This window comes from Ambystoma mexicanum, chromosome 1p (assembly GCF_040938575.1).
Source record: "Ambystoma mexicanum isolate Mex_15411 chromosome 1p, UKY_AmexF1_1, whole genome shotgun sequence".
Lineage (NCBI taxonomy): Eukaryota > Metazoa > Chordata > Amphibia > Caudata > Ambystomatidae > Ambystoma > Ambystoma mexicanum.
The window spans coordinates 262,644,341-262,658,604 of NC_090921.1; the positions used below are offsets into that span (position 1 = coordinate 262,644,341).

At 44.4% G+C, this 14,264-nt stretch overlaps 1 protein-coding gene across 1 annotated transcript in view; it reads right to left on the bottom strand.

Moving 5' to 3' along the window:
• Positions 1 to 14,264, bottom strand: part of LOC138568791 (diacylglycerol O-acyltransferase 2-like) — a 298,181-nt gene that overhangs the window by 210,702 nt on the left and 73,215 nt on the right. Inside the window, exon 2 of the mRNA XM_069646567.1 lies at positions 1,208 to 1,305. Coding sequence (XP_069502668.1) covers positions 1,208 to 1,283 — 76 coding nt within the window. The 5' untranslated portion in view covers positions 1,284 to 1,305. The remainder of the gene's footprint in view (positions 1 to 1,207; positions 1,306 to 14,264) is intronic.

The following is a 14,264-nucleotide window of genomic DNA, read 5'->3' on the forward strand; positions in this document are numbered from 1 at the left end:
ATTGCAGTCCTCCTTCTGCCGAGTAGGGTCATGCTAGACACAGGTGTCTTATTACAGCTCCCCACTTCCTCAGAGACCATAAGTATACCACATGAATTTAAGGGGTCTGACCTAGGACTGCCACATTGGGGCATATGAAAAGAACCTGGAGTTGTGTCTGCGTGTAGCTGACTTGTGATGATATAATGGCCAATGATCTGTGACCTCAGACAATGGATTCGACAGGCAAATGGGACTTTGGATAATAGTTGGTCTGAGGCCACTGAGCAGCATAAGAGAATGGGCATAACGCACAGTGTTTGATAAAACTATTTCCATCAAGGTGCAGGCTTTGACAATAGGATTGCCTTTGAGGCATGACCTTTGGAAATGGATTGGCCATGGAGTCTTGGCCTAAGACAGAGAAACTGATAGTGTGGTACAGCCTATGACAATGGTGTCATCTGAATGGAAGCAGGCCCCATCAAAATAAATTGCTCTTGAAGCCAATGTTCTGCCCGGTGATTGGATTGGGGTATGGCCAATGACAACAGTAGTAGCTACACGAAGGTGAGTCCTATCGAAACAGATTGATATGAATGCATTGTCTGTGACAAAGGACATGGCGGTATGACAATATCTACATTGAAAAGCGGTCAATGACAATGTTTTTATATAAAGCCATCATTCATGACACGGGATTGTACATTTAGACGTGGCCTATTAGAATGGCTTGCACATGGGAGCACGACATAGGGAAATTAAATGTGCGGGGAGTCATGGCCTCGGACAAAGGTTTGGGCATGGAAGTGTGGCCTGTGAAAATGGATGCTCATGGAGGCATGCCCTGTAACAGTGAATTGGAAATGGATTCACAGCTTATTGCAATGTTCTGCACATGGCGGCTTAGCCTGTCACGGTAGATTTGATGGCAGAGGATTGGCTCATGAAAATGGACATGGCCACCAACAAGGTTTATTTATGTCTTCATCCTTTCCACAATCGTTCATTGCAGGGTCCCAGCTTTAAGTGATCATTTTCCATCCAAAATAATAAGCTCATTATTTTTTGAATAGTTCATTGGAAGCGAGGCTGGGAGATTGTCTACGTAGGCATGCCTCTTGGCTCCAAACCCCCTCCCCCCGTTTAACATTTTCACTCAATACTACTAGGGCCTTCAATATGACTACGGCTGGGATGAGGTCAGACAGGGGCACCTGCTTCTTACCCAGGACGAGGTAGGTCAGCACCCACTGGAAGACGCAGAGGGATTTCAGGTGTCTTTTCATTGACTCATTCATCATTACGCGGAGCTTGAGGGAAAGCCTGTGAAATGAAGCAGAACCAAGGACTCAATCTAAAATCAGAAGGCAAAACAACAAAGTATGAAGAGCCGCAAGAGTTGCTAGAGGTTAAAGTCCTACACTCAGCTTTCACAGTCAGGCCTGTAAAGACAACCTGGGTTTAATTGGGTGTTCAGAATCATCCGGGCCACCCCTCCACTCACCATTCGCTGACTCCCTTCGTCCTGCTCTGGAGGTAACGTATATCTCGGACAGCGGATACGGTTTCTTCACTGTTTGAATGCCCTCACCCTCCTGTTGAGCATCTTGACTGCAAACACGGTTGAGGTCTGCGATGGCAGTGCAGTGGCAGATCTTTTGGCGGCCATCGGGTCTAAGGTATTCACTCAGTTTATCTATGACCCAACCGGTGATCATGGTCCTACACGCAATATGCACCCATAGGTTACCTGTTGAGGAAGTGTACTTATCTCCCTACACAGATAACTTGTGGGTAAACATTGAGTGTATGGCCACTATCAACATTAGGTAGACCTTCAAAAACCTAAATGTACCTTTTGCTTAAGACAACTGAGATGAAACCATCCCTGGCTCTGCATGCCAAGGGGTGGTTTCAGAGGGCTGGGTGCTCCCTCCGACAGCTAGCGGATGATGAGACCGCGAGTGGCGTGGGGAGGACCACCTGGTCACTCCCACGCCTCATGAAGCATGACAGGAGACAGTGCCTATATCTGTTTCTATAGTTATTCTCCCAAAATAAGTTAGCCTGAAAGAAAAAAAAGCTTATGCTTAATCAGGTTCATTCCCACACCAGTGGCAACAGTTGTCCAAATACTCCTACGGTCATGGCTTCTAGGTAAGGACTTCAAAGAGCCAGCATGGTGCATCTCCAATGCCAAAGGCCTGCACTTGATTCATTGATGCAAGCTAGTGGTTTCCCAGTAGTGGGGCTTGCCATGCGTGGGATCTGGAGATTCATGCCTAAAACAGTGTTGCAAGTCTCCACAGGTCATTCAAAGTTAACAATTCCTTGTTTTTTCAGCACAGTCTTCTACCACCAAGGAAACAATGTGGCAAATTCGCCATAAACAAGCGAGTAAAGTTTAAAAGCAGACCTAGGGCCTCATTTTGACCCTGGCGGAATGGGTTTAACAGCACTGGTAATGTTGCCGGTGCCGTTAAACCCATTCCGCCCTATTACGAGGTTCCCTCGCGGAACCCGCTCTGGACGACTAGTCAGACCAGACGCCCTTTGCGGGTCCCGTGAGGGGACAAGGGAGCTAACAACAGGCCCGTTATTACCAGGCCCGTTGTTAGCTCCCTCCCCATTCCCATTGAGCCCTCTGGGGGCTCAAATGGGAATGGGGATGGTCCGGGTTACCTGAATGGGGAAATACCAGGTCCTCCTAGGTCGAAATGGCCCAGTATTTCCCAATTCAGGGAACCCGGACCTGAGTTTGGAGGCAGCCATGCCGCAAATAGTAATGAAGCAGAAGGCGGGAGAAGGAACATGAGGCCATGTGGGGATATGACAGGGTGAAAGGGGTGAAGCATCAGAAGGGACCCCAGTCAAGACAAGCCTAAAAGAATACCTTTCCAACTCTGCCTGCCAGCTGCTTCCGCTGAACCGTCTACTAGCATGTATATAATTGGTAGAGTCAGTATGGGGTACATGACCCCGGAATACCTGCTACTGATCAGTCAACTGAAGCAGTGCTCAGGAAAACCTAAAGCTAAAGAATGAAATGATAAGAGACTTGAATGGGGTTGAGGGAACCCTTTTTGAACAAGCACAGGAACTGGAAAGGTTATTCAAGAACTCCAAGAAGCTAGGAAGGCCCACAAGTCTTGGGGTGACCAGAGAGGACACTGTAGAACCTCCCAGCAATGAGTTCCAGACATCCAGGCATGTTTTCGTTTTAGAAAGATTATTTTAAAGTTGGCCCATACTCAGATCCACACCTCTCCACCGAGAGAGACTTATTTTAAGGAGTTGGTTTCATTGAGGATTTGCACATGGACAGGGCCAGGGGCTCTGCATATGTCATATTGCACCTCTGGGGGGCTTTCATGAGGTTGGATTTGTTCAGTTGTGACCTGTACAATTTGCCTGCTGCCAGAATGACTAGCATGCAATGTATTTGCTTGTTCTTGCAAAGAAAGATCCACCAGGTGGTTTGTGGACCCTGCCAGATTCGTGGTAACCCAGAGGTCGGTGCCATGGCTCCTTGAGTTTCTAGGAAAGCCCCTAAATGCTCACACCATAAAATGTACAACTCAGTAGGGAGGAAAGGGCCACGACTCCTCTTGCAGGCATAGCAAGTATTTTATTCCCACAAAATAGGAGTGCATCAGCAAAGAGCTCTGCTGCTGTCCAACGTTCTGCCAATATATGCATGAGCAGCACATTAAGAAGCTACACATTGTCATCAGTGGCATCATTACATACAGTAGAAAACTGCACGTCTGGTTGGTGAGACCCTATACATAGGCCACCAGCTCCATAGGGGATGCCAGGCCATTGGTCCCAGCCCCATCCGTCCATCTTCTTCCACGTGGGTGATGCTGCATTTGTCATCGGCCACAAGACGGATAATTGGTAATTATTTGCAAACTAAACAACACATCTCTATGTAGCAGTGCACCTGGCACTAGCAGACAGGGGCCCAGTGGGGTGGGGGAAAGTTGAGGTTATACTAACTCACACACTTCACAGGCTCCCAGACAGGGCTGCACCTCTCCAAGATCTTCCACCCTCGTTCTGGGCTATAATTTCATCCCTCCCTTCACCTCGCAGCACAAATTGTGTGACCAAGAAGTGAAGGCAGGAAAGCCCTGCTTCTGATCTTTTTGATCGATCGGGAAGTCCAACAGGTTTATGATCAGTGGTTTGGGGCTCACTGATACCTTGGAAATCAGATGTCCTAAAACTTAGGGCACTTGGGTGCTATAACTTAGAATTGGGACTGGTGGGGTTCCTTCTCTTGGGCTTCCATGGCATTGCAGGGCGCATTCTTGCTAGGCACGAAGGATGGCAACATTTTAGACAAATGAAGGGTTTATGGATCTTTGTAGCAATGGAATTTCCCGGCAGTGCCCGGGATACAACCTATTCCTTTGCTCATGTTCGCTGCCTGGGCCTGGGATGCTGACTTCTGCGCTGCATATAAGCTTTGTGTTCCAATATGGCTGCTAATATGTAAAATGGCTGCAATTCCTGCATGTGCACTTAATCTATGAAGCATGCAATAATGTAATTGTGCAGAGGCCTTTGAGGGCACCCCCTCGCCCCTGGTCTCTTACATTACCTGTCACAGTCTTTGCCTTATCCTGAAGTGCTTGGGGTGTGGGAGGGTCGTGCCCCCTTTCCAACAAGTTCAATAGTGCATTTGAATGCTTGGAAACTTTCCATGGAGGAACAGTCTGCAGTGTCACTGGTAAAACCCGGAATCGCATCTAGGATGCCCACAATGCATTGGCTACTTGTGTCTCACTTGAAGGTTGCATCTAGAGCAGAACACAGCACCTTAGAGACCCTGACAAGTCTTGCAGTTTACACATACAAACATATATCTGCTACGAGACAACGGTTGGCACCTTAAACTCAGTGAAATCTACAACCAAGTGCCAGGAAACAACATCACCCTCAAACCACGCCCCCATGCTCTTCTCTCTGCACCCCTTCATCACTCAAATAACTCCTCACTACCCAAATCTTTCATCCTTACACCTCCCACACTCCTTCAGACGCCATCCTTCAGACACCACTAGTGTACTTAACAGATTCAGACCCTATCCATCTCCTATCAACAACTATGCTACCAATTTTTGCACTCCACGATTCGAGGGCTGCCCATATGGCTAACCTGCCTGGTTGGTACTAACCACAAACAATAGATATTTTCATATCGGCACACAGGTAATGCATCCATCAACACCAAAGGGTTTTGCATCTGCCTTCCTGCTATCCGACTAACACACCGTGCCCTCCTTTCTTACAGAACCATGCAGAGAAAAGCCAACATTTTTGCAGAAAGGCGATATATAAGAAGATTCTACATTACATACAATCCCACTTAACATATTCTGCACTACTTACCTGTGATGTTCCTTGTTAGGTGGCCATACTTGTTGTGGAAGATTCTCTAAGCAACCTGAAATTGTGTATGGTATGAGTGACTGGGAAACTAAGTTTCATTTCCTCAGTGACTAATTTTGTCCTCTTAGGAACTATACTTGCATAGACACTGTGAAGCTCGACCATGGTTAGGGGGTAGGCGGGTGCAGTGACTGAACTAAGCTATGGCAACAGCCACTGGGCGATCACTCCATTAATTCCAGATGCCCCGTATGTGCTGTGTAGGCGTGTGTGGTATAGCCGCGACATGCGGCATTGCCAATTGTGCTTGGTGCGTACCACTGCGACAGTAGGATATCTCAGTGAGATAAGCACTCGACTCACCTCAGATGATGTGGCTACATTAAGTATCATTAATTGTGGAATTAGAAACTATTATTTCAGCGCTTAGAAGCAGGGGGAATCCAGTATGAAGCCATACATAACATGACACTATGGAGTCTAGAAGGGACAAGCAAGCTATATTTCCATAAGGTTTGGAAACTGGTCATGGTGCATGACAAGCTCCAATCTTTATTCAAAACATTTGGGTGTGAGATGAAGACTTTGGTGAAGAGGGAGGTTGGTGGTCCCCCCTATGAGCATGTTGTGAAGCAGAGACATGGCTGAGGAGTGGTGTGTGTGTCTGAATACATGCCAGTACTACCCATTCCTTTTGGGATATGCTAATCCAGTTCTGGTTTTAACTTTGCATTCTGGCACTTGTGCTCGTGGATTTCCTCATTATGGACCCAGAACTATCAGAACGCAAAGTTAAAACCAGGACTGGACTAGCATCTCCCAAATGGAATGGACAATAATGGCATTTATGGAGTCTGTGGTTGTGCCCGCAAAGAGCGGCAGCGCTACGCAGATGTGCCCAGAGAATTAGATCACTGCACAGGTAAGCTAGTTGACTAGTGAAAAAAAGCAGAGGTTTTTAAGTCCGGTTTGCCAATATATAATTGCTGAAAAAATGTATTAAGTTATAATGCACATGTATAGAGTCATACACATTTTACTCTTAATATGGAGTAGTCATAACATTACCAACCTGTAATAATGAAATCTCCTCAAGAATCGTCTCTAATAGCTTATTACACTTGACTTGGCAGGTAATGGGAAGGCAGAGCCCTTGGGGCAATGTCGAAAGAACTTTCACTGACACTGAAGTTATGATTTAATGAGGTGAGGTCATGATGAGAGATGTAGGGATATATGACAATTTAGAGCAATGCCGGAGCTAAGCAGAAGAGCAAGAAACATATATTGAAGCATAACAACATGTTTTAAAGACATGGGGCCTCTTTACAAGTTTAGCGGTAGCCTTTCCGGCACCCGTGAATGGGCAATTTATTTTTTTATATTTTTTTATTTATTTAACGTGATTTTACGGTTATACATTAGACAACCTTTGATCACATGTTTTAACTTCATGTTTAGAAAATAAAAAGAAAGAAAGAACGAAAAAAGATAAAATAAGATGGATACAGAGACCTCAGCATTGTATATATGTAATGTAGGTTATAACAGTTTCCTCTAGTCCAATTTACCTAGGTGATTCTTTATGATGATGAACAGTTTAATCAATGCTAAGGTTATTGATGTTTTTCATTGGCTAGTAGCATTTTCCACCACATGTCCTTTGGTGTGTATCCATATTTTTTGATGACATCACACATTATCAATGTTCTTTGATTCTCAAAAGTTGAACAGTCCATTATCAGATGTTGTAGATTTTCAACTGATTTTCCTTCATTACATAGACGGCAAGTTTGGGTCCCTGATTGTGTGGTTTTGGACCACGTAAGTTCTTTAGTTTGAATCAGATTTAACTTGAATCGTAGAAATTGATCCCGGAAGAACCAATGAGGGAATATCTTCAAATAGTTCGGGATTGAATGTGGTTTCTGAATGATTCGTGAGGACCTGCTCCTTAACCTCGATTCCAACACTCCCTGTGTTCTCATTCTGCTCGATCTCTCTTCTGCCTTTGACACTGTCAACCATGCCATCCTGCTCAACCGTCTCCGTGATAACCTGGGTATCACTGGTCAGGCTCTGGCATGGCTGACCTCTTTCCTTTCCGGTCGACCCTCCCAGGTCCAAATGGGCTCCTTCCTCTCTGACATCTTTTTCTCCACCTGTGGTGTCCCCCAGGGATCCAACCTCTCTCCCTGGCTTTTCAACCAGTATCTGGCACTCCTTGCCCACCGCATCGCCGCTCTCTGCCCCCACTTCCAGTGCTATGCGGACGATACCCAGCTCATTTTCAGGCTACCCTCGGCCTCCTCCTCTCCTTCCCTCATCTCCGACTGTCTGTCTGCTATCCAGGAATGGTGTGCTGCCAATGACCTCTGCCTTAACGCCAGTAAGACTGAGATTCTACTCATCGGCACACCCACTCCCTCCTTCCCTGCAGCTCTCTGGCCGGCCTCCCTTGGCCCCCTTCCCGCCCCTACCTGCAAGGCTAAAAACCTCGGGGTCATCTTCGACTCCACACTCTCCTTCTCTCCTCATATATCTGACGTCTCTAAGAAGTCACACTACCAGCTGCACCTCCTCAGAGGTATTCTTCCCTTCCTCTCCTTCCCCCAGAAGCTCACTGTCTCCCGAGCCCTGGTTCTCTCAAGGCTGGACTACTGTAACAGCCTCTATCTTAATCTGCCTGCCTCCACTCTCCGCCCTCTGCAACTTATCCAGAACAGAACTGCGAGACTTGTCCTTGGCCTCAAGCCCAGGGACCGTATCTCTCCAGGACTGAAATCTCTTCACTGGCTCCCAGTGGATGCGAGGATTAAGTTCAAAACCCTCTGCATTGTCCACAAGGCCTTCTGGGGCCTGGGGCCTAAATACCTTCAACTCTCTCTTCCTAAATATCTTCCTTCACGAGCCCTTCGCTCATCCGTCTCCAACTCCCTCATGGTCAGCCGCTTCTCGAAGCAACGAGCTGGGGGTAGATCTCTCTCCGCAGCAGGGGCCTCCCTCTGGAACAGCCTTCCTGCCTCCCTGAAACTTGAGGAGAACCATCTCCGGTTCCGGAAGTACCTCAAAACCTTCCTCTTCGCTTCTGCCTTCTCACTCCCTCTCCCCTGCTAAACCTGCTTAACTCCCCACTGAATTCTGCACTAAACCTGCATCTGGGCCACTCTCAGCGACCTCGGTCCAGGGCCCAGCCACTCTCCACTGGCTCCCCCTGCACTGTGGGACTGTCACTGTATCCCTACAGCCCCCCTTCCCAGCACTTCTCAGCACTTGCTCTGCACTTACCTCGCACTTGCCACCAGCTGGCCCTTTTTATTTATTATTTATTATTTTATTACGCTACTTCCTTGTACTGCACTTCCCCCCCACCTCCTCCCCCTGCACTTTCTCCTTTTCCCCTTACCTCTGCACTTGCGCGATCTGAATGACACCTGGCCTAGTAAGATCGTTTGTCTGTCTTCCCCCTGTTTCCCTCCCTCCCTGCCTCGTCGCGCCTTGAAACACTTGTGTATAGGCGCGTTACAAATACCATATCATATCATATCATATCATTCCCCATAGTTTGCCATATCCTTTGTACCTGCGTCTTTGCTCTTCGATATTGAACCAATGTAATGAATAAAGTTTCTTTTTGATTTTATCAGGATTGTTCATTAAGGTTTAATTGGTGTCTTGTAAGGAATGTATGATGGTTAGACACTTTTCTTCCCTTTCTTTCAATATTGGCTCAGATCTAGTTATCAGTGCTTTATGTAAATGTAGGATGCTTCCTTTTGGTTGATCATCTTTGCATTTCCTGTAAAATGCAAGCATCTTCCATTCCACAATTACTACTAAAGAACTCAGACCCAATTCCATTCTTATTGATTGTATTGGGGCTCCTTTTGGAAGTCTCAACACGGTTTTCCAAAAACGTCCTTCCAGTAGGGCCCAGTTTTTCATTTCAAAATTGAATGATGTCTCAGCGCCATATGTCAGAATCGGAATGACTTTGGCTTTGTAGAATTGAATTAGTGGTATGAGACTGTAGTTGCAGTACGTTTTTAGCAACATTTTAGCCAAATTTGCCAAGTTTTCTGTTTTCTTGGTCAAGGATTGTTGTCTCAGTGCATATATTTTGCTAGTATTCAAGCAGGCTTCCAGATAAACAAACAACTTTACTACTGGAATAGTAGTTCCCAGCAATGACCAGCTTAGATTTTTAGATTTTGTCTGATGTCGCAAGCCCATGGGTAAGATGGCTGATTTCTTTGGGTTGATCGTGAGGCCATTAGTTTGTAGGTAGTTATTAAGAGTATTCAGTTGTCGTTGGAGGCCTACTGGGGTCTGGTCTATGAGGACCACATCGTCAGCGTACATAAGCCTTTTGATTTTTGTGGTGGCTATTGATGGTGGAAAGTGCCTAACGTCTTGAAAACTATCACCGGCATCTGAAGTAAAAGGATTGAATAGTTCGGATGCCAAAGGGCATCCCTGCTTCAGTCCTTTGTTAGTTGGTATGGATTTAGTAAGCAATCCTGTCTTATTGAGTCTGACGTGTATTGTGGTGTCTTGATGAAATGCCTGAATTGGGGCTAGTATGGATTGGGGACAACTCCATTGTTGTAATTTTGCCCAAAGTCGTGGTCGTGATATGCTGTCGAATGCTTGCGTTAAATCAATGACCGCAACGTAGATTTTGTAGTTCGCATTTCGCTCAGTTCTGGTCTTCAGTAGATTTATAATGAATATGTTGAGGGCCGTTCCTATCCCGCGAACAAATCCTGCTTGCCATATGTCTATATGGTTCGATTTTTTTGCCCAATTGCATAGTGCTTTAAGAATCAGAGTGCCAAAGATCTTGCCAGGGGAATCAAGTAGTGCTATAGGACGATAATTTGATGATTCAGCTTGATCACCCTTTTTGTGAACAGGGACTATAATGGATTTCTTCCAAGATGATGGAATTTGGTTGACAATAACAATGTGAGTGAACAAGATCGAGAAAACATTCACCCATTCGGCAGCATCTGTTTTCAGTGCTACATTGCTGAGGCCGTCTGGACCACAGGCTCGCGAGGTCGATAACTTGTTAATGATTTCCATGATAGTTTGACTAGATGTGTCTATTAGATGCCTTTTTGCCACTGATTGTGGTGCTGAGAATGGATATTCATTTTTGTTCACGAGGCATGGATGTTCAGTTATATCCAAGAGGCATGGATGTTCAGTTTTATCCAAGAAGGAATTGAAGTGAGCAATCCATTTCTCCGGCAGTATAGGTGTCATAATCATTGAATCTTGTTCTATTTCTGAGTTGTTAATCATTTTCCAGATCTCAGCTGTGTTCTTATTTTTTTAATGTGGACAGCATGGTTTCAGCATCTTTTTGGATAAGGACCTATTTGTATCGCCGTGTCCAGTTACGATGATGTTGGCGAATTCTATGTTTCTGGATTGCTGCCTCTTTTTTAGTTGCAATTTGAGCATCAAAATTGTGGGTCCAATGTCGATACATAATTCTTGTTCCTTTTTTATTAATTTCAAAGTTTTAACTAGGTTTATGTATTCAGGTGTGTCAACTGACCCTTTGACTTGTGGTGAATTAATTGAAGTGATCAGAGCATCGGTTAGCTTCAGTAGTTTTGACTATGGTATTCTCAGCCGGTTTTTACCCATTACTTCAAGACATAATGGATCCATATGATCATCTCTGCGAGAGATTGGGAACAATGTCACAGATAGCAAGTTATGATCGCTATCTCGCATTTGGATTACTCTCATGTTGTTATTTGAAAAGATGAAAGGGTCTGAGGTGAATATATAGTCTAGGAACTGCCCGTTTGTGGAGCTTTCCCTCGTTATTTGTGCTGGGGAATCATCCATAGTTGAACCATTGAGAATTGACATATTTTTGTCTTCCATGGTCATAGTCCACTGGAACCTCTTCATTCATCCGCTGTGGCCAGTATGTTATTGTCCTTGATAGGTTCATCATTGATGGTCAAACATTTGCAATTTAAATCCCCACACAAAATGAACATTGTGTTCGGCCAATTTCTTTTGCAGTGATCGGTCCATCTTTCTTCTTGACCAGGAAAATCCACGCTAATTAATGTATTTGGGTTCCAATATAGGTTACATATGGCTAGTGTTTGCTCTCCCTTGTTATTAATATTTATTAATGTACCAACAAGTATCTGGATTTGGCTGGTTGGGTTCAATTCTGTCACAATTTTAAATTGAACATGGTTCTTAACTAGGATCAGGAGACCTGACATAGGGCGACCTTTGACGCCTTTGGGTGCAGGATTCAGGTAAGTTGAATATCCTTCCACAATTGGTAATTCAATTAGCCAGGTTTCTTGTAGACAACATATATCATGTTCTTCAATGTTGTCATTCTGCTGAGTAAAATGATGTAAAAACCCCTAGTGTTCCATGATGCAATCGTTAGGGGTTTGTTAGCGATTGTCGGCCTGACCTATGGCATTTGAATTTTGTCCGCAACTAAATTCATTAGCCATTTCCAGTTATCCTCAGTGCCTTTAGCAGGTACACTTTGGTCCGGCTTTCTGAGGGGTCTTTCCTGATGGTCCTTTACCCTGGGTACATATGATCTAGATCGATTTCTGTGGCCTTTTCTTCCTGAAGATCTTCCTTGACGATTTGAGTCTCGATCTAAAGGAGATTTTGATCTCTCGCTATGGCTAGATCGACCTTGTTGGCTCTTTTTTCCTGGTGATATTCCTCGACGTTCTGTATGTCGATTTAAGGGAGATTTTGATCTCTCTCTGTAGCTGGACCGTGTATGGTGATTGGCCGATCTTTGTTCAGGTGTTCTATGCCTTATGAAGCGATGATAATGGTCACGTCTTTCTCATGAGTACATGTGAGTGCCCTTGTTGTTATGTGTTTTTGGTTCTTTTGACACATTTCTTCTTGGAGAATGCATTCCTTTCTTCAATGCAATCTTACTCTGTAAGTTTGTTGGCTTGGATATAATTGGCTGATCAATGACGTCAAAGCCCAATGTTCTTAATTGTGACATTTCTTGTTTCAATAATTGGGCTATTAGAGGTGTTGTGGGATGGATAAGTGCTCTGTCCAATCTTTCTTCATCCATGAATTCGACTCCTGCTATATCATTAGATGTCAATGACCTAAGCGAGGGAACAGGATGTAGAAGTCGAATGATGTTTGCACGATTCTGGATGAGATCATCCCCTTCAGGGCAGAGTCTTTCAATTAATAGTCCATCTGCATACTGAACTGGACAATATTGATGTTTCATTGTCGGGTCTTGTCGCTTGACTTGGGGACATTTAGATAATTTCAATGGTGATATGTGATAATGGTCTGTAGGAGCTGTGCTTGAAGTTTTATCATTAGCTGCTCCAGTGAACTGAATGGGTGTCAAGTTTTCTTCACACATTAAGGCTGCAGAATCGAGTTCAGGTGCCAGTCGTTTTTTCGGTTTTGTCTTGGACGGCTCATGTTTTGCATTCTTGATATCTTCTGTCATGTCAGAAGTGATTGACTGTGATGTTTGAACTAATGTCGCTGCAGTTGTTGATTTCGCTTCATTGCTATTCATGCAATCTTTGCACATACAGGGCTCCTCAGCACTAGGTTTGGACAACTTCTTTGGCAATTGACTCCACTGGACCTTTCCTTGAATCTCCTTGTCATATTCAGAGGATACTATGAGTGTGCCGTCAGGTTCAGCTTCACTGTTGTCACTTTCGTTATCTTCCGTAATAGAGTATGTGGACAGCTCCATTAGTTCCAAGATTTCATTTTCTCGTTTGTTTTCTTGCAATTAAGCTTTGGCAAGTTTTGGATGGGGACTTCAAGTTTGCAAGTTTGATTTGTTGACTTTTTGGAAGTAACTTAGTTGCATCTGTTTCAATTTGTTGCAAGTCTTTTTCAGGCTATTTAGAAATTGTATTGGTGATCTTGGTCTCGTCATTCTTGATGATTCCTTGTTTTGTTGCACTCTGGTGAAGCTTTAGACGATTCGTCTTTGCAGGAACTGACTCTTTTTTGGTCTTCGTAATTTTTTGGAATTTTGGCCACATTTTTGGTTGATTCGATTTTCGGCTACTGTACCCTTTATGAAAATTGAACATATCTGTGGCGTCGAGATGTGTGGTTCCGGTTCCGCTAAGACAATATCATCATTTGAATTTGTGACTGATGTAATATCATCCACTAAAACAATGTCATCGTTTGAATTTGTAACTGATGTATTCGGGCCCGCCACTGGTGCAATAGCAATCTCGGGGTCAACATTCAATTTAGATGAAGAGTCTGTAGGTGTCTTTAGAGGTCCAGTATTGTTCACATGGTTGTTAGTTGGGTTTAAAGTCAAATCAAGCCGTTGTGTCTTTGATACCTCTAAATCAAATGGATTCTTCATTGATGTTGAATGTTTTCCAGTTAAGGATTCTAAATCAACTGAGCCCAGTTGTCGTGACAGACATCGATTCTCTCTGTCTTTAATCACTGGGTCCAATATTGAGTGAATCAGAGTAGTTATTTTTGCTTCACTCAAATCCATTTATTTTTGTATTGAGGTGAAAAATCCTCCTACAAAAATCATCTTGGAGGTCAACATTGCAAGGACTGTGGTCTGGTCTTTCATTTGTTCGGCCATTTGCTCATGAAGTTTCATGAACGGAGCCCTGATATTAGTCAGTGTAGATACAACTTGAACATTTTGATCACTGACTAGTTGAGTTTGAATGTCATTTGACTGTTTGTGGATTGTAGTCTGAGTTGCTACATCTTTGGACTTGGTTGACATTATTTGCAGCTGCTTCAGACGTACGGCTTCCGCATTAGTGTTTTGTTCTGTTTGTTGGTTGTGCTGTCTTGACGGTTTCAAGATGTTAGCT